This window comes from Budorcas taxicolor, chromosome 19 (assembly GCF_023091745.1).
Source record: "Budorcas taxicolor isolate Tak-1 chromosome 19, Takin1.1, whole genome shotgun sequence".
Taxonomy (NCBI): domain Eukaryota; kingdom Metazoa; phylum Chordata; class Mammalia; order Artiodactyla; family Bovidae; genus Budorcas; species Budorcas taxicolor.
In genome coordinates, this window is record NC_068928.1 from 33967670 (window position 1) to 33986171 (window position 18502).

Below are 18502 nucleotides of genomic sequence, written 5' to 3' on the forward strand. Positions count from 1 at the left end.
CGGGCCTGTAGCATCACGCCTGGGCGGATGCAGCCTGTGCGAAAGGGGTGAGGCCGGGCTGGGGCGGGCTGGGGCTGTGGAGGGCTCGCCTTGGCCGGCAGAAGGGGAGATGCTCTAGCAGGTTGTTCATTCAGGGATGCCCCGCCCCCCCCCCCCCCCACAGGACTTCTTCATCTGGGGCCCCGAGGGCAGGGCTGGATCATGTGTGGGTGAGGAATCGGTGGGGGGCACAAAGGAGAGTAAGGGGTGAAGCCAAGACCCGAAACCAGATCTCGTGCCTGCCAGGCCGGGGCCAGACCCAGAAATGTTGTTTCTTGCTTGGGGCCACACAGCAAGAAGGGATTGGAACTAGGTTCCATGGTGCCCGAGTGACCCCACGTCTTTTCTGTCTGGCCCCTGCCTTCCCACGCTGCCATCCTAGCTCACAGCTTGGCTCCAGGAGAATAAAAGAGCTTAATGAGGCATTTATTAAATGCCAGCTGTACCCCAGGTGCTGAGTGGGCACTTTGCCTGCCTGGATCCTCCCAGCTCCACAGCATAGGTGTGGTCCCCTCTGTGCAGACGAGGGGCTCGCAGAGGGCAAATGACCTGTCACCCAGCCAACCCTGGAGGAGCCTTCCTAGGACCTAGCTCTGGGGGCTCTAAGCCCCCTTTCCCTGGAGGAGCAGTGTCTTGGCTGTTCTTTCTGAGCCCTGCCCCTCATGAGAGCCGTGGAGCCTCACTGCGGGCCCTCAGCTTGACTCAGGGCAGTAAAAGTATTTTCATGAGTCTCCTAGACTCTGGGTTCCTGCAGGAGCAGAAGTCTGACTGCCCCAAGGCCTGGTGAGCACAAAGTGACAGGAAGCCAAGGCCCCTGAGGACCAGGAAGGGACTCTCGCTGTCCCCAAACAAGGCGATACCCTCACAGCCCTGACACTGTGAGAGGCCTTGGGGTGGCCCAGTTAGCTGCTTCCAGGGGCAGCACCACCCATCCTCACGCAGTGGGTCTGGGGAGCACTTCCCAGTCCAGAGCCCCAGGTGGGGAATCATCTGATAATATAATCCCAGGTGCTGGCTCCTGTCTTCTTCAAAGGTTCCTACCCAGCAGCATTTGTGTCTTAATTGAGGTTGAGGAGAGTGAGGAGCAACTCTGCCAGGAAGGAGGGCTGGCACCACTGGGCTGGGTGCACGCCAGGCTCCAGAGCGCCCGGGCAGGTTGCCCCATACCAGCTGACCCTGCCCTCCCTCCACGACCCTGGGAGCCAGGGCCTGTCATCACTCCCAGGTCACAGGTGATGACAGCCGAGGTCCAGAGGGGCCAGAGCCTGCTGAAGCTCCACCAGGGTCTTTGTTTTTCTAGCTGTGGCGTGTGAACTCTTAGTTGGGGCACGTGGCATGTGGGGATCCAGTTCCCTGACCAGGGATTGAGCCCAGGCACCCTGTACTGGGAGGGCCGAATCTCAGCCACTGAACCACCAGGGAAGTCCACCACACCAGGGCTTTGAGTGGCAGGCTTGCACTGAGCTTCTGGTCTTGGGGGTCCAGCAGGCTCGCCCTGCAGCCAAGGGTCCTTCCCCTGCGCCCTCAGAGGTGGGCCGGGCCAGGCCTCTCAGAGGCCCCCTTGCTGAATGACCTTGGGCCTTAGGTTCTTTGTTTGTAAGATGGGGATTAGGCACTGGTCTTAATAAGGCAGTGATATGCATGAGAATGCTCAGTGCGGGGGCTGGACTGCCCCCTACTGGGGCCACACCTCCTTTATCCTGGCAGGCCCTGGCTGGTGGGCTGCACCAGCCTCCTTTGTGAGGTCCGAGTGATCCCCCAGATTAAACGCCCCATGGGGCCGTGGGAAGACAGTCTTCGGTTTCAGGGGGCCCGTGCTTGAGCCCAGCTCTGCTGTCAGGCCATACTGCCCAAGGTAACCACTCCACCTCTCTGATCCTCCATCCCTTCCTGCTCAGCGCCATCTGATGCTAGCACTTGCCCCAAAGGGGCTGTGAGATTTGCAAGGGAAAAGCATGGTGTCTGGCACGAATTCAGTAAATGCCAGGTCTCTTCCCTCGGCCCTGTCATCCTGATGGCCTCTCCCTGAGGGTGGTCTGGCTTGAGAAGTGGTGAGCCCCCCAACCCCCATCCTGGAGGGGTTCAAGCAGGGTCCATGGAACACAGCAGAGAGGACACGGGCCTCCAGTGGCTCAGGAGCCTTGCCCTGCGGGGCTGGCTCTGTGACCCGGGGCAAGTCCTTTCCAGGCCCCCTAAGCTGGGGGTTTAGGACACTCCATGACCCCACCGTATCTGTTGCTCCTAGATCCTGGAGAAGCTGAGCTCTTACGTGTTTCAGATTGATGAACTTGAGATTTTCCAGTTTGAAAACTCTTGGCTTGTGTGGGCCTCAGTCTGGATCCCGCACCTGGAAGCTGGAGGCCCCTGGGGGTGGCAGGAAGAGGGAGGGGCTTGTCCTCTTGTCCCGTCCACCGGGCACAGCCCTGGTCACCTGACCCCACGCTCTGCGGCCTCTGGTCTCTGCAGCATTCCTGAGCTGTGGCCGATGTCTATCAGACTCAGGGCAGGGCCCACGCCACTGGGCTGGGTGGGACCTGCATGTGCCTCCTGACCCTGGCCCACTGCAGCCATTTGGCGCTTGGGTGGCCTGAAACTCCTTTAATTGGCCTTAATGAGGCTTCTGTCTTAATTGTGCAGAAGGAAGGTGCCAGAGCTGATGACTGTCAGAGGGGAGGGACCGCAGGTCTTCCAGTCCACTCCCCCTGACTGAGGAGGGAAGCGCTGCGCCATAGCCTCCCCTCCCCGACCCCCCAGCCCCCACACACACTGTGAAGTGTAGCAGAGCTGGGCGGCCCAGGCAGTGACTCTGGGCAGTGCTGATTGCCAGGGCTTTGTTCTAGGACCCAGGGTGGGCTCTGGGAGGTGGCGGGTGGAGTCGCAGCTAGAATGGACGCAGGATCCCTTCTGGGAGAGGAGCCAGGAGCAGGAGGCCTCTGTCACCAGCCAACTGTGTAACCCTGGGACGGTGACAGCACCCCCCACCCTCTCCCCTACCAGGAAGAGACAGCGGTACGAGCATCAGCAAGCTGGCCCTGGCTTGAGCTGGCATTGTCACCCTGTATACAGACTTCCTCCCCATTTGCCTGGGAGGCTGGGGCTCCCAGGAGGCCTCTTCCCCAGGCCTTGCAGGTCCTTTCAGCATCAGGGTGTGGAGGGGAGAGGCACCATGTCGCATCGTGGGAAACTGAGGCACAGCGGCCGGGTCTGCCCAACCCTGCTGGAGCAGGGCTGGGGGCAGGTGCTCCACACCCCAGTGAGCGAGGGCAGCCTTGGCTTCCCCTGGGCCAGGCCTCAGCCCCTCCACCCGTGTAGGGCTGGTGACAGCCGCAGTGCAGGTTGACCAGAGTAAATTCAGCACTTGTGTCCCTGAAAAAGTCCTTATTTCATCTTTGGTTTAAGAGCTGTTTTCACTGGGTAGGGAATTCCAGATTAATGGTTTCTCCATTCAGTTGCTCCCGTGTCCTCTGGTCTGCGTTGATTCTGAGATGTCTGCTTTGTTCCTCACTGCCTGATGGTCTTTTCCCTTCTGGCTGCTTTTAAGGTTTTCTCCTTGTCACTGATGCTAAGTGATGTGACTATGATGTGCCGTGGTGTGTTTTCTTCATGTGTCCTCTGCTTGGAATTCATTGGACTTCTTGGACTTGGGAATAAATGAAAAGTCTCGTGGAAGTGTTGGTTGGTCAGTGGTGTCTGGCTCTTTGCGACCCCACGGACTGTAGCCCACCAGGCTCCTCTGTCCATGGCATTCTCCAGGCAAGAACAGCTAGAGCAGGTAACCATTCCTTTCTCCGGGGGATCCTCCTGACCCAGGGATCGAACCCAGGTCCCTGTATTACGGGTAGATTCTTTACTGTCTGAGCCACCAGGGAAGCCCAGTGGTTTCCATCAAATGTGGAAATGTTATGGCCTTTTATTTCAAATGTTTTTCTATCCTCCCTCCCCCACCCTCTGCCTCAGCACCTGCTGAAACTCCAGTTACACATACTCTAGACTTTGGAGTTGGTCCAAGTTCACCGACACTCTGGCCTTGGTTGTTCTGTCTTGTTTTTTTTTTTTTTTTTCTTTTCTTTTCTGTGTGTGTCATTTTGGATAATTTCTACTGATAGGCGTTCAGGCTCACTAATCTTTTCTCCTATAGTATCTAATTTTCTATTAGTCCCATCCACTGTATTTTTCATCTTAAATGCTGAAACTCACCTCTTGAGTTTCCATTTGGTATTTGTTTAAAAAAATCTTCTATGCCTCTAAGTAACTTTTTGAGCATATAGGATGAAGTTATAACTGTTCACACTTCTTTGTCTGCCAGTTCTAACATTTGTCTTCATTTTGGGTTCACTTTGATCGATTTTTTTTTTTCCTCTTGAGGCTCATTGTTTTCCTGTTTCTTTGAATGCCTGGTAATTTTTGATTGGATACTCGACTTGAAAATTTTATGTTGTGGGAGTTTTTGTTTTTTTTTTTCCTTCAAATATTTTGGAGCTTTGTTTTGGGATACAGTTCTTGGAAACAATGTAACACTTTGAGGCTTGCTGTTAAGCTTTATTAGGTATGGGGTCGCACAGAGTGGGACACGACTGAAGTGACTTAGCAGCAGCAAAGCAGATTTAGTCTACTATAGGAGTTGGCTAACAATGGAACAAATCTGGCTTACAGCCTGATTTTGTGAATAATGGAATGGAGATGTATACATTTGTTTATGAGTTGTCTGTGTCTATTTTTGGAGTTGAAGGGGGTATCAGAAACACATGTCTTGCAAAGCCTGAGACATTTGCTGCTGCTGCTGCTGCTAAGTCGCTTCAGGTGTGACCAACTCTGTGCAACCCAATAGACGGCAGCCCACCAGGCTCCACCGTCCCTGCGATTCTCCAGGCAAGAACCCTGGACTGGGCTGCCATTTCCTTCTCCAGTGCATGAAGGTGAAAAGAGAACTACCTGGCCTTTGTAGAAAAACCTCATGGCCTCGGGTCCAGGGCGTGTTTGCCCATCATGTAGGTGGCATCCTTCTGGGGACCCTCTTGCAGGTCCTTAGAGCCTGTACTCTGTTGGGGGGACATAAGTGACTCCTGGTCCTGTGTGATCACCAGCCGTAGTTCCAGCCGCTTCTTTCCAGTAGTTCTGTTCCAGTCTTGGTGGTTTCCTCCCATGTGTGTGCATCTCAGTCTCCAGTTGAATCCTCAAGAGGCAACTCTGTGGCATTTGCTCTGTGCAGCCCTCTCCTCTCCTCTGTCCTGAAAATCCTGGTTTCCAGCCTCTGAGCAAACTTCATCTCCTCAACTCTGGGAGCCCCCTGGACTCTGCTGTGACCTGGAGGTGGCTGGGGCAGTCCTGCAGCTGACCTCATTTGTCTCCCTTGTGCCCAGGGTTCCTCCCTTGGCCACGGCTTCACAGATTTTTCTGCCTGGTGTTTATTGCTAAGGCAGGTGGGTAATTGCAGGCTCTGATATTCCCTTGTGGCTGGAAGTGGAATCCCAGGTCTTGAAGGCACTGAGCCCACTCTTAGGACAGTCTGCAGCAAGCCCCAAGTGTTCCAATGGGTTGCCCTCCGGTTGGCAGAAAAGGAAGCAGAAATGGTGAGCAGTGATCTCCAGCCTGTCCACCTGAGGGTGCTGTGGGTCTGGAGGGCTGGGGTTGGTTCCGTCTGCTGAGCACAGTTTCTGGACCCCAAGTGGCACTGTGCCTGCATTGGTTCACTTCACCTGCCAATAGCCATGATACCATCACCCCACGAGGAAACTAAGGCCCTTCCTGAGGTCACACAGCTCTCTGGGAGGACAGTCTAGAGCCCACACTGCTACCATCCTGTGTCCACCTGAGCCTTAGTGACAGACCCAGAGATCCAGACCCACCTCTTGCTTTTCGAGGTGGTGAAAGTGCCCAGTGAATGCTGGTGACTTGCCTGCCGTGCATCATGTCTCTGGTGACCTCTGGGCTCCAGGGCAGGTGGGTGTGACTGTCTCCCCTTCCTCTGGGGAGCACTTTGAAAGGAGAGACCCCTGCTGGCCCCTTAAGCTTCTGCAGGCATCTCTGTGGTTTTGGAGTGGGGGGCAGGCAGGACCAGTAGAGAGGGAAACTGCCCATGCAGTCTTGGGGCTCCGGCTCAGGCCTTGGTGAGACGGCGTGCCACTCAGTGGGTTGCTATGGCTTCTCCAGAAACACAGACGTGGGGCCTGCTCATGGCAGCCTTTGAGTCAGGGTTTGAAGGATGGGAAGATGTTACCGGCGTGGAGGAGGAGGGGAAGGTGCCTGGTCAGGAGGACGGTGGGCACGGCTGAGGCAAGGCCTGGGGTGTGAAGGGAGGGGTCGGTGGAGTCAGAGCCCCTGTGGCTTCTGGGCCTCTGGGGAGAGATGCTCAGAGGCTGGGCCGTGGTCTTCCAGCAGCGTGGAGACCCCGGGTCGCCTCACCACTGCCCCTTCTTCCCCGCCCTCCCCTGCCCACAGTGCACCTCTGCCCCAAGAGGGGTTCTGTGGTCACAGGGGTGGGGTCTCACGAGCAGCGGCGGGGGTGCCAGAAGCCTCAGGCTGAGAGTCAGCCTGCGAGGCAGGAGCCCTGAGCTGGTGGCGCAAAGGGAGGTGGGGCAGCAGTGGTCAGAGCTGCCTCTCAGAACCTGTGGACACAGCGAGAGGCTGCGGCCTGCCTGGACAGGCTGTGTGGAACACCCAGACCGGGCATAGGAACTTGGGGTTGCTCAGCAGGCACAGCCTTGGGCATCATGCCCACCATTGTCCCCATTTCACAGATGAGGAAACTGAGACCCAGAGAGGCTGCAGCTCACCCATCCTGGACAGCAGACTGGGGTCCAGAGCTCCATCTCTCTTCCTGCCAGGCTACCTGAGCAGGTCGTTAGGCAAGTGAACGAGTGGCTCTGTGCCTCAGTGTCCTCGTCTGTAGAACGGGGGCAATGACCCGCTCCTTGCAGCATGTCTGAGGACTGGACGAGGTAGCAGTTGTCGGGCAGGACTTGCTTCGGGTGGGGCACAGGGCCCCAAGTTCTCATCTGGAGTCTCTGACCCTAGGGACAGACACTCAGGTCTCCAGGCCTCTGAGAAAGGTGGTGGCCCCCACGGACAAGCCTCAGACCCCACCCTCCCGAGCACCAAGACCCCTCTCCAGCTCTGCTGGCACCTGTACAAGCCCTCCTTTGACCCCTGGCACTGACCCCAATGCCTGAGACCCCGTGGGGCTCCACTGGGGAGAGAGGGGCAGGCCCCAGCAAACCCAGCCTGACAGCAGGCGGCCTAGACCGGGCACCTACCTGCCCGGGTGTCACGGAGAAGGCGCATGTAGGGTGGGTCCTGCTGGGCCATGTCCCCCAGCCTGGGCCCAGGGCACGTCCCCTTCTGGGAAGGTTGGTGGAGCTTGGACCTAGGCTGGCACGTGAGGCCATGCCTGCAGAAGGGCTGGAGTCACCGTGGGGCGGGGGTTGGGGGGTTGTCCAGGCGAGAGGGTCCTTGCTGCCACCCCTACCCTACCCTGGGTCCCGTCACCCTGGACTGGTGGAGTCCAGGGGTGTGCTGAGACCACCAGCTCTGATGCCGTATCCCATCTGTCCTCTCGTCCACCTTCTCAAGCAGTCTCGGCCTTTGCACACATCCAGGGACGGGGCGCTCACTTCCTCTCAAAACCCCAGCCTATTTGGGGCCAGAGAGCATGTCCCTCAGCTGGTGCTACCACTGCCCCGTGGCCCCTCAGCCCTGCACAGATTATTTCTGCTTCCTGGGCTTGCCTGAAACACCCCTGAGGGACTCAGATGGCGAGCTGTGGTCCCCCAGGAGCCCTGGCTGGGCCCATGTGAGAAGGGTGCATGTCTGTTGAGAGTGGGCAGGGCAGGGAGGGGCCCCCAGAAGTACTGGCTCTGGTGCAGACGTGTGACCAGCGTCAGCAGGGGCCCGGGGCCCGGGAGGAGCCCCACTGGGCCTGCAGGGGCCGCATGAGCTCACAGAAGTGTGCGGGCACGTCTCTAGCAGGCCCTGGGCCACCTGCCAGGTCACCCTCCTAGCAGGGGTGGGGGAACTCTGGCTCCCCTGGGCCTGGTTGCTTTGAGCCTGTCTGTGTGCCCAGCTCACTGTGTGGCCCAGTGCACAACCCTGCCCGCCTTTCGATGGAAGACTCTTCCAGGGGGCTCTCAGACCCAGGATGGAGCCATGGCACTGGCCTTAGCAGGTGAGAGGGCTCAGCAGCACTGGGCCCTGGTCTGCTGTGTTCCCCTTGCTGCCCAGTGGGGCGGGGAGGGCAAAGGAGAGAGACTGAGTGCCAGAGCCTGCTGACCACTGAGCCCTGCCAGGCCCGGCACCTGCTGACCACCCCACTCCCTGGCCCTGCACTGCCAGGGCCCCTGCATGCCAGGCCTGGGCGTGTCTCGGCTGGACTGGGCTGGGTGCACTCTGACCTCTCGGTCCTACGCAGAGCCAGTCCCGAGGCTGAGGTCTGCTGCTGTGGCACAGATGTAGTCAGAGGACAGGAAGAGCACATGCACTCTGGACTCTGTCCAAACCAGACTGGAGAGGTGGCGGCGAGGGAGCCTGTCCAGGGACCGATGACCGGTGGGTGGCTGCAGCCCCCGCCTTCCTCCCTGGTGCTGACACGTCTGGCTCATCTCAGCTTCCTGAGGTGGCGGGCGGAAGGCGTTGGGAAAGCAGCCCAGGAGGGGAAACAGGACTGACCTCTGAGCCCTGGGAGCCGGGAGGGCCACCCAGTTTTGTGGGGGTGGCCAGGGCTTGAACCCCAGAACTTGCCCCCTTCCCACTGCGGGGCCTTGAGTTAGCTCCTCTGGGCTCCTTAGCACCTTCCCCTTCCCTCCACATTCCTCATCTCCCAGTCACTGGGCTTGGTTTTCTGCAGTCTTGTGTTCTGGAAAAGGCAGGCCTGTGGACTGGGCCTGCCACCATCCCCTGCTGTCCAGAGAGTCCAGCCTGTGCCACCCACTGGGCATCTTGCACCCTGAGTGTCGGTCCCAGACCTGCAGCCTCAGGGCCAGGAAAGCCAAGGCCGCAGGAAGCAGAGCCAGAGTGGGCAGGTGTGGGAGAGGGTGGTGGGCATGGAGGCACCTGTCCTCCTGGCTGCGTGGCCTGACGGTCTCCCTTCCTGTTCACAGGTGATTGCTGTGGTCATGGACATGTTCACCGACGTGGACATCTTCAAGGACCTGTTGGACGCTGGCTTCAAAAGGAAAGTGGCTGTGTACATCATTGTGGATGAGAGCAATGTCAAGTACTTCCTGCACATGTGTGAGCGGGCCTGCATGCACCTGGGACACCTCAAGGTGAGCTGGCCGGTCTTTCAGTTCATTGACAAATTCTTGGAGTAGCTGCCATGTGGGTTGGGGCCGAGCATGTAGTTTTGTGTCTAGGGCCATCCACCAAGTGGTCACATGGCCTCTGCTTCAGTGCCCTGGGGACAGGACACTACCTGCCACCAGGTGTCAAAGCCCACGTGAGGTGCTCCTTCACCAGTGTCTCAAAGCAGCCCATGCCGCAGTGGTTGTCTGTCTCTGCTTGCTCACCTCCAGTGACAGGGTGCTCACCTCTTGGCTCTGGCAGCTCACATGCCAGCTAGAGAACTTCAACTCAGGAAGTCCTAAGCCCGAGTCTGTCTCCACATCACATCCACCCATAGTCTTTAGGACCCAACAGAGGAAGCTTCCTTGGGTTGAGGTCAGGGAGGGCTCCCTTGGAGGCTGCAGAGTTGAAACAGACTTGAGGAGCCAGTGGAATAGAAAGGGCCTTCCAGGGAGTGACACCGGAGATGGAGGTGGAATTCTCAGGTTGGGCCTGGGTTCCCAGCACTGCTTTGCTGAGTGTGGCCTGGAGCACGTGACCTCCCCTCTCTGGGCTCCAGGATCTCAGTGGTCCAATGGAGTGGTCGATGGCCCGTGTGGCTGGGCTCTTCTGCTCAGACACCGTGGCATCTGGTGCCTTACTTGAGGCCTTCCTGGTGATACAGACGGTAAAGAATTTGCCTGCAATGTGGGACACCCGGGTTCAATCCCTGGGTCAGGAAGATCCCCTGGAGAAGGGAATGGCAACCCACTCCAGTATTTTTCCCTGGAGAATCTCATGGACAGAGGAGCCTGGCAGGTTATAGTCCATGGGGTCACAAGAGTCAGACATCACTTAGCGATGAACACTTTGGGGGTGGAGGGAGCCATTGCTTGGCACCTGTGTGCAGCTCACCCCCCAGGGTATAGACCAATGACAGCGGATCCTGTCACATCCCTTGTCCTGGGCCCTTGATATGGTTACTAGGCCCCCCTCTTGGCAGCCGGCAGGAGGGGTGGCCGTTCCACGTTACCGATCGGGGATGTGGGCACTGCCAGGTGTCACCCCTGCCAGTGAGCAAGGCGTAGGCACAGGGCCAGCACAAACCCTCTGGCTGAGCATAGCTTCCGATGGGTCAGAATGCCGTGGGCAATGCCAGCCCGCTTAACAAGGGGCTGGGCTCCAGCGCCCATAATTAGTCGGCTTTGTCCAGTGACCCCTGTCCCAGCTGAGTCCTTTCAAGTGGGTGTGAGCTCTCCGGGCAGTGCGAGTCTCTGGCTGCTGGGACATTTTTATGTGGTCTCGCTGGGGGGTTGGCCTGCTGTGCTGCCTGCTGTGTAATTAGCACCGAGTGCCAGTTCCCGGGGTAGGCAGCTCAGGCTGGGAGGTCCAGAGTGTGGAGGAGGTGGCTTCTGAAAGGTGACCGCAAGGGCCTTGTCCTGTGGGCAGCAGATCACAGAGCCTCAGGGCTCTCGTCCAGCCCACTCCTGTGCTCAGAGGCCAACCAGCCCCCTCCTGCTGCACCCCTGCCCCGTGCCCAGCAGGGACCCTGAACACATCACAGCTGTCTACCCTCTGAGTACCTCCCTCCACATACAGATGAAGAAACAGGGAGGAGGCTAGTCTGTGCAGAGGCTCCAGTGCCCCTGCTCTTTCAGCAGGGAAACCCTAGATGCAGGTTCCCGGAAGTGTCTGGAGCTCCCGGAAGTGGGCAAGTGGGGCAGGCCATCTAGACCAGACTTCCCAGGACACTGAGGGAAACTGAGGCCAGAGGGAGCCTGTGACTCGCCCAGAGGTATTCCACCAAGTTGGAGCTGAACTTAAAAGCCAGTGATGGGAGGTCGGCGGAGACGGGGCCATACACCCTTGGTGCCCAGTGTCCTGGACTGAGGCTGCACCTGGCAGGGGGTCACCCTGGTATTGGCCATGCAGCTGCCAACCTCCTGGTGTGAGGCCCACCTTCCAGAGCCTCCAGGGCTCCGTGGCCACCAGGATGCCTCGTTGGGTGGTTTGAGGGTGAAAGCAGATGAATGATGGCTCTGAAGGTGCTCTGAGCGACGGGTAAACACATGGCTGTGGCAGCAGCAGGAGTTACAAACCCCGGGCCCTGGGCCGAGGGCAGGAGGCTGGGAATGAGGCTCCAGCCCAGAGCGTGGCCCAGCCTGCCCCTCTCACCCCTCCCTGCTCTGCAGAAGGTGGCGGGTCCACAGGATGACACACTCAGGAGCTAAACACTGTGGGTCGACTGGGTATTTTCACTGGAAGGAATGTGTGACCCTGGCTGCCTCGTCCTCGCCTCTGAGTCCGCCCCCTCCCAGCTCCGGCAGGTAGCCAAAGGCTCCTGTGGGCCCAGCCCTGGCCAAGTGTCACCTTGTCGAGAGCCTGCCTCCCTGCCCGCAGGCTGGCTGTGCCCAGACCTGTCCCAGGAGCACTTCCTTTGCTGGTAATCCCGGGGCCCGCCCTCGGGCTCGCCGCCCCTGCCCAGCTCTGCAGTGACCTGCCCTCAGGTCATGGGACCCAGGGTGCAGGTTGTCCCTGCTAGGGTCATACGCACGACCATGGAGGTGCTGGGCACCAGCCTGAGGGCAACGCCAGGAGCCAGGCCTGGGCCACAGCTCTGCCCTCTAGCACTATAACCTTGGGCAGAGACACTGAGGTCTCTGGGCCTCAGCCTTTTGGTCTGAAAATTGGGAATATTGTTACTTATTTGGCAGGGCTTCCATGAAGAGTTAGGTAGGCCTGTGGGGGCAGGGCACTGGGTGCTGAACTTCCTTCCGTCCCGTCTGCAGTTGGGGCAGCCGTGGCCCCAGCTCTGGTGTGAGTGCCATGGGGCTCCCTGCGCCCCTCTGAGCTGTGGTCTGGCTGGTGACCCCTCACGTCTAGCTCTCAGGGCAGCCCCCTAGCTGAACCCCTGAGCTGACACAACACAGTCTGAAAACAGCTGCAGTATTGCTTGGACTCAGCCCACTCCCGGGAGGTGGGAGGGTTGGCACCAGCCCCTCCCCGGCCTGAGGCTCCCAGCTGTCCCCAGACCCCCGCCCGCCTGCTCAGCTGGGCCCTGACTCCCCCAGGCCCAGGGGACATGGGCACAAGTGCCCACACTACACATGGGAACAGGCCTCGAGAAGACAACCCCAGCCTCTGACCCCATGCCCAGGGCTGGGGACATCTAGGGTGACTCGGTGCTAAGGGGTGCCCAGGCCAGGGAGCCAGGCCTTGAGGTCACCACTTAGGATGGCACCAGAGCTGTGAGATGCCTGGCTGCTTGGAAAAGCTAGCTGGCTTTGTGCAGCTGAACTGGAAAAACCAGCAGCCGCCTGGGCGAAGGCTAGACCCATTTCTGAGGAACAAAGGAACCCCAGGCAGGGTGGCCATGGGAAGGTGCTGGGTGAGGATGTACGGATTCCAGCTCCTCCTGGACAGGCTGGTCCCCGCCCTCTCCTGGTACTAGGGCCTCCCCTTCTCCTGACCTGCTTTCTCAGACCCTGGCCTGGCTCTGCAGGGGACTCAGGGCACTTTTTGCTGGCCGTGACCCGGAGGGCACTGTGATACCTGCATCTTGCAGGTGGCGGCCAGAGATGCTGCTCTGCGATCGCAGGACAGCCCCCAACAGAGAACTGCCTGGCCTAGCATGTCTCGAAGCCAATCGGCTTGGCCCCAGGGAGGAGCCAGGAGCACCCCACCCCTGCTCTGTCCCCTGCCCCCAAGGTTGCATCCCATCCCAGCTTCACTATTCTGGGGGACGCCAGGGGGAGTATTGGTTCCCCATGCCCCATAAAACAGACCCTTTAGAAGAAGGCACCCGGACACAGCTGTCTGTCCCCAACCTGGCCTGAACTTGCTGTCACCCGTCAGGCCTGCTCAGGGTGGTCTCAGGACCTCCCCATGCCTCCTCCAACCCAAAAAGTGCTAGCAGGGCCTGGAGGGTGAAAGCCGCAGGGTGCAGGTGCAGGCTGTCCTCAGTCCCTGGGGGCTGGACCCTGTCCTCTGGGAGGCCTTGGGCAAATCAGTCTGCTCCCCGAGCCACCTGACCCTTGTGTATGGCCAAGCATCCCTGCCTCCCTGGGCCCGAGTCCACACCGTTCCAGATGTTTTCCACTCCTCTGTGTCCCTCCTGCTCCTTCTTTCTGAGTGGAAGGGAGAGAGAAGGGAGATGCCACTCCCATTGCGCTGCATGGCACAGCCCCCCTTGTCCCCTCCAGTTTAGGGAGCAGCACTGAGCACCTAGCCCCTCCCCCTATGCACTCAATCTTCACAGCATCAGGGGGTGGAGAGGCCCATTTCACAGCTGAGAACACTGAGGCGGGGGGAGGCCAGCTTGCATCCCTTTGCACCAGGACTTCGGCTGTGTTTGACCAGAGCTCAAGAGTGACCCACTTGCTCAGGGAGGGGGGTCTGGGCTGGTTCCCCCGCCTTCCACCAGCCCCATGTGTACACAGGAGACTCCGTGGAGCCCTCGTGCCCAGCACACCCTGCCCTGTCCATCCACCCTTGGGGCGGTGGCACCCTTGGGGCGGTGGATGAAGCTCTGACCAGCCATCTTCCTCTTTTGACCCATCACTGCCCCCACACGTATCAGGAAATAGGCTCCCAAGGATCCGGGGATCACCCAGGGCCAGGGCAACCCATTTGTGTCCCCCGCCTGCTGTGTACTCTGCTGGGGGCATCCCAGGCTCAGAGACAATGCGGCTTTGTGGATCCTCCACTTCTGCTCGCCCGAGCCCTGGCTCCTGAGACATTACCTCATCTGGGCCTGGCCTCACGGGATGGGACCAGACCCACCCCCACCCAGGACCAAACAGCCAGGCGCTACCATGCGGGGGAGCCACCACAAGCCCCTGCCTGCTGCTGGGCCCCAGGGCTGGACAGGCCTAGAGTGGTAGGCCAGGCCCCCATCATGCAGTCAGGGAAACTAAGGCCCAGAGAGGGTCAGAGTCACTTAGAGTCATACAAAGCATCGGGCGAAGCTGAGGCCTGCCTCCCCCACGGATTGAGTCACTCTGAGCTGTAGGTGGTGACCTTCTGAGCCCTTCATGGGACAAGCTTTGGGGAGGGTGGGGGCAGACACTGGTGGGAGGGGAGTCCTGGCTGGGAGGGGAGTCCTTCAAGTCCTCAGTCCTTGAAGGCTGAGGAGAAGCTGCGGCCTGAGTGTGCCAAGCTCTGGGCCAGGAACCCACAGAAGCTGTGAAGCAGGGCTGCGGTCAGGCACAGGCGACAGGGGAAGGCCTCACACCGCCTCCAGGAGCTTTGTTCAGACTTCTGGTCCCTGAGCCTATTTTGTGTTTGGTACAAAGTCATGGGCACTAATTGTCCTGGGCCGTGGCCAGCTTCCTGCTGAGCTGGCTGTATGCAGACAAGCAGTGGGGGAAGCCAGCCTGGGAGCAGAGGTTTATCTGCCTTCTGGGCTGGGCCGCACGGCCAGGTGGGCATCCCTGGAACCTGCCCCTCAACCTCTGCAGGTCCTACCCCGGGGCTTCCCAGGCGAGGGGTCTGCGACCCGTCACAGAAGGGACAGACGTGGAGTACCCAGGGCCGAGGGCCAGAGTGGAGACAGCCTCCAGTTCTTTTGTCCAGCCGGACTCAGGCCCACCTCCCTCAGGCACAGAACCCTGCCCCCGCCACTGTCAGCCTTTGCGCCCTGTGAATGCATGCATTCTTCCTGGATGGACCCCCCGCCCCCCACATTGATCCCTACTCTCATTCCTCCGTGACTCCCTTCTGCCCCATAGGGTCTTTCATCTGGCTGGCCCCACTCTGCAGGCTCCATAGCCCACCATTCTCCCCCAGAGCCCTCCTGGCTCTCAGTCAGACCTTTGTCGTCCTGAGTCTGGTGTCCCTCACCCTCTGCCCACCCTGACTAGCTCTTCCTCATCTGTCACACATCAGCCTGGATGCCAGCCTGCCCGGGAGGCTGCCTACAGCCAGGGTCATTATCCACCTGCTCCCCTCTCTCCAGTACGGGGTTGTTGTCACGGTCACCCCTTTGTGGGCTGGGGACCTCGGCAGGGATCAGTGAATGACTTAGTAAGCTGTCACTGGGCGAGGGCAACAGATGGGGGTGTCGAAGGTGTGACAGGCCAGCACCCCCAGTGTGAACAGGGTCCCCCTGGAGGGAGTAAGAACCCAGTCACTGGGGCACGCAGAGGATTTCAGGCTCAGATTCCCTGGGGCTTGTGTTAAAAATGGAGTTCCTGAGCTCAGCCCTCCAGAGTGGGAGCTGGGGCAGTCGTGAGCTGGGCGATGCTTGCACCCCCGAGCCCGTCTGCCTCTTGCCCTGAGGTTTCATGTCAGGGTGCCCTCAGTTGTCCTTTCAACCCCCAGGTCTCAGCCAGGCCTGCCCTGCCCACCCTGGGGTCTCCCCACCACTGGGCTTTCATGCCTGCTCTCCCCTCCAAACAGGAAGCTCTCCTGACGGGAGGGGAGCCTGTCCCCAGATCCCAGCATATCCACAGACTTGCAGAGGGGGCGGGCTCTGACGCCCAGAGAAAGGCAGGAGGAATCTAGCCTTGATGGGGGCTGGGCTGGACCAGGTCTGCCTTTGACGCCTGGGAGACCCTCTACTCCCTCTGGGTCTTGGCTCCCCTTCTGTGGTCTCTTGGGACCTCTCTGGCCGGCTCCTGAGCTGACTGTGCCAGCCCAGCAAGGGGGTTATGGCCATTTCCTGAACCACCCTGGGAACCAGGCAGGGGGTTGGCTCTGCGGGAAGAGGGGGAGGTTGCCAGGATCCTTGCCTCTAGGGCTCAAGAAACAGGGACACTGTGGTGACAGGAAGATGGGGGTGGGGTGCGGGGGTGGGCACGGCGGTCACCCATGCTGGGAAGGCCACAGATCTGCCTGAGTGCAGGACCCAGGTCCCTCAGGGCAGCCCCATACCCCACTACACAGCCCCCAGCCATCCGCTGGACCTTCCTGCAACGTGTCCACCTCCCCCTCCTGCTGGAGACCTGCAGTAGTAGCATTCCCCAGGCTGGACCTACCTCCCCTACCCATCTTGGCCAGGACCCACACATGCACTACCCCTTTCTTTAGGCCCTCCCTCTGTCTTATCCTTCCTGTCCATGCTCGCCTGGATCCCTCCCCAGGCCCAGGTAGGGTGCTCAGTGCTGGGTCGTGTAATTCCGTCTCCTGTCTCCAACCCAGAATCTCAGGGTGCGGAGCAGTGGAGGAACCGAGTTCTTCACGCGGTCGGCCACCAAGTTCAAGGGTGCCCTGGCCCAGAAGTTCATGTTCGTGGATGGCGACCGGGCCATCTGTGGCTCTTACAGGTGACTCTGGCTTTCCGGGGGCTGGGGGAGAGGCGGCTCCGGTTCCCAGCTGGTTTCTGCCCTTAATCCTGCCTGTGACACCCCGGTTATTCAGGTTCACTGGTCCCCAAACTGCTGAGGTATGAGTGGCACTGGGCCCGCCCGCACACCGCCTGGCCATCTCAGAAGCAGGCAGAATGACACTTTCCTCCGCCAGACTGTTGTTCCAGCCTCGAGGTGTCAGCAGCCTGGAGGTGGAGTGTGGGCCGGGCTCACAGGGCGGCCACTCTAAGAAATTCTCAAGGGTGGGGGCAGAATGAGGCTGGAGGGGCCCAGCTCTACTGGGTCCATCAAGCAGGGACAGGGAGCTGGGAGGTGCCCACAGCCACACAAGGTGGGCGAGCAGATACTGATGGTGGCACAAGTCACTGTGCTGGACGACACACCCTGTCCAGGCTGTACCTCCAGGAGGGGCTTGGTGCATGGGACTGCCTGAGGTCCCACACCAGGCCTGACCCTGGGGCTCCGGCCCCCTCCTCTGCCTCTGTTCCCTCCTCCTGAAACCCTTCTGTGGCTGCAGTCTGATGGACACTGGCCTCTGGGTGCACTGGGGTGGGGGAGGACTCCCTCATCCAGGGCCCAGACCCCACACCTGACCAGGTCTGTGTGTTGCAGCTTCACATGGTCGGCCGCCAGGACGGATCGGAACGTGATCTCCGTGCTGTCGGGCCAGGTGGTGGAGATGTTTGACCGGCAGTTCCAGGAGCTGTACCTCATGTCGCACAGCGTCTGCCTCAAGGACATCCCCATGGAGAAGGAGCCTGAGCCCGAGCCCATTGTGCTGCCCCCCTCGGTCCCGCTGGTGCCCTCGGGCACTGTGGCCAAGAAGCTCGTCAACCCCAAGTACGCACTGGTCAAGGCCAAGAGTGCCGACGAGATTGCCAAGTCATCGTCTGAGAAGCAGGACACTGCAAAGCCTCCGGGGGTGAGGGGCACGGCCCTCGCTGAGCGCCCAGGAGACCTCTCTGAGCCTCCTCTGCCCGTGCACCCAGGGCTGCTCAACCTGGAGCGGGCCAACATGTTCGACTACCTGCCCACGTGGGTGGAGCCCGATCCCGAGCCTGGCAGCGACATCCTGGGATACATCAACATCATTGACCCCAACATCTGGAACCCTCAGCCCAGTCAGATGAACCGTATCAAGATCCGAGACACGTCCCAGGCGGGGACTCAGCTGTGGAGGCAGAGCCAGGACCCCGGCCCCGCCCTCCAGTCCAGCGCCCTGCCGGACAGCGTCCCTGCCGAGAACAGCCTCCCCCAGGGGGACGCCCAGCCACAGCCGCCTGTGCCCAAGCCCCGGACGGTCCCAGTGGCAGACCTGCTCGCCCAGGAGGGTGGTGGTGCTGGCTGGGCCCTGGAGTCTCCAGACGAGGAGTCACCCCACAACGGGATGGACCACGGGCTGCCCGGGACGGCTGGCCCAGGCCACGCTGTGCTTGAGCGGCAACTACCTGTGACCCCAGATGACCCTGATGGCGAGGGGCAGGTGGTCCCCAACGGGCTGGACGGGGAGGAGGAGGAAGACGACGATGACTACGTGACCCTGAGTGACCAGGACAGCCTCTCGGGCAGCTCCGACCACGGCCCTGGCCCCCGGCGGGCCTCACTGGCCTCCTCCTCTGTGTCAGATGAGTATTTTGAGGTGACGGATCGCTCGGCCTGTCTCCGGAGGCGCCACTCGGAGCAGGTCGCCAACGGGCCAGCTCAGCCCCCCCGCCGACAGCTGAGCGCCCCCCATATGACCCGTGGGACCTTTGGTGGAGCCCTGGGTGGCTCCTCATGGGCCCAGGGCCAGGAGAGAGAAGAGGCGGGCACCCAGAGGAGAATGCAGGCCGCACGCCCCATGGACCAGGAGGCACAGGTGGGTCGGGGTTCTGGGAGCCCCACCCCCAGGACTGAGCACC

At 60.3% G+C, this 18502-nt stretch overlaps 2 protein-coding genes across 3 annotated transcripts in view; one reads left to right on the plus strand and one right to left on the minus strand.

The window, feature by feature from the left end:
* The window catches only part of SLC5A10 (solute carrier family 5 member 10), a 56351-nt gene that overhangs the window by 19287 nt on the left and 18562 nt on the right, over positions 1 to 18502 (minus strand). The gene's annotated exons all lie outside the window — the stretch shown is intronic.
* FAM83G (family with sequence similarity 83 member G) overlaps positions 1 to 18502 on the plus strand; it is a 28880-nt gene that overhangs the window by 3762 nt on the left and 6616 nt on the right. The window contains exons 1-4 of one of the 2 annotated variants that reach the window (XM_052657151.1): positions 3650 to 3811; positions 9132 to 9299; positions 16435 to 16559; positions 17214 to 18459. In XM_052657151.1, coding sequence (XP_052513111.1) covers positions 3779 to 3811; positions 9132 to 9299; positions 16435 to 16559; positions 17214 to 18459 — 1572 coding nt within the window. In that variant the 5' untranslated portion in view covers positions 3650 to 3778. Of the gene's footprint in view, positions 1 to 3649; positions 3812 to 9131; positions 9300 to 16434; positions 16560 to 17213; positions 18460 to 18502 lie in introns of those variants that run through there. The other variant, XM_052657150.1, reaches the window with a different exon arrangement.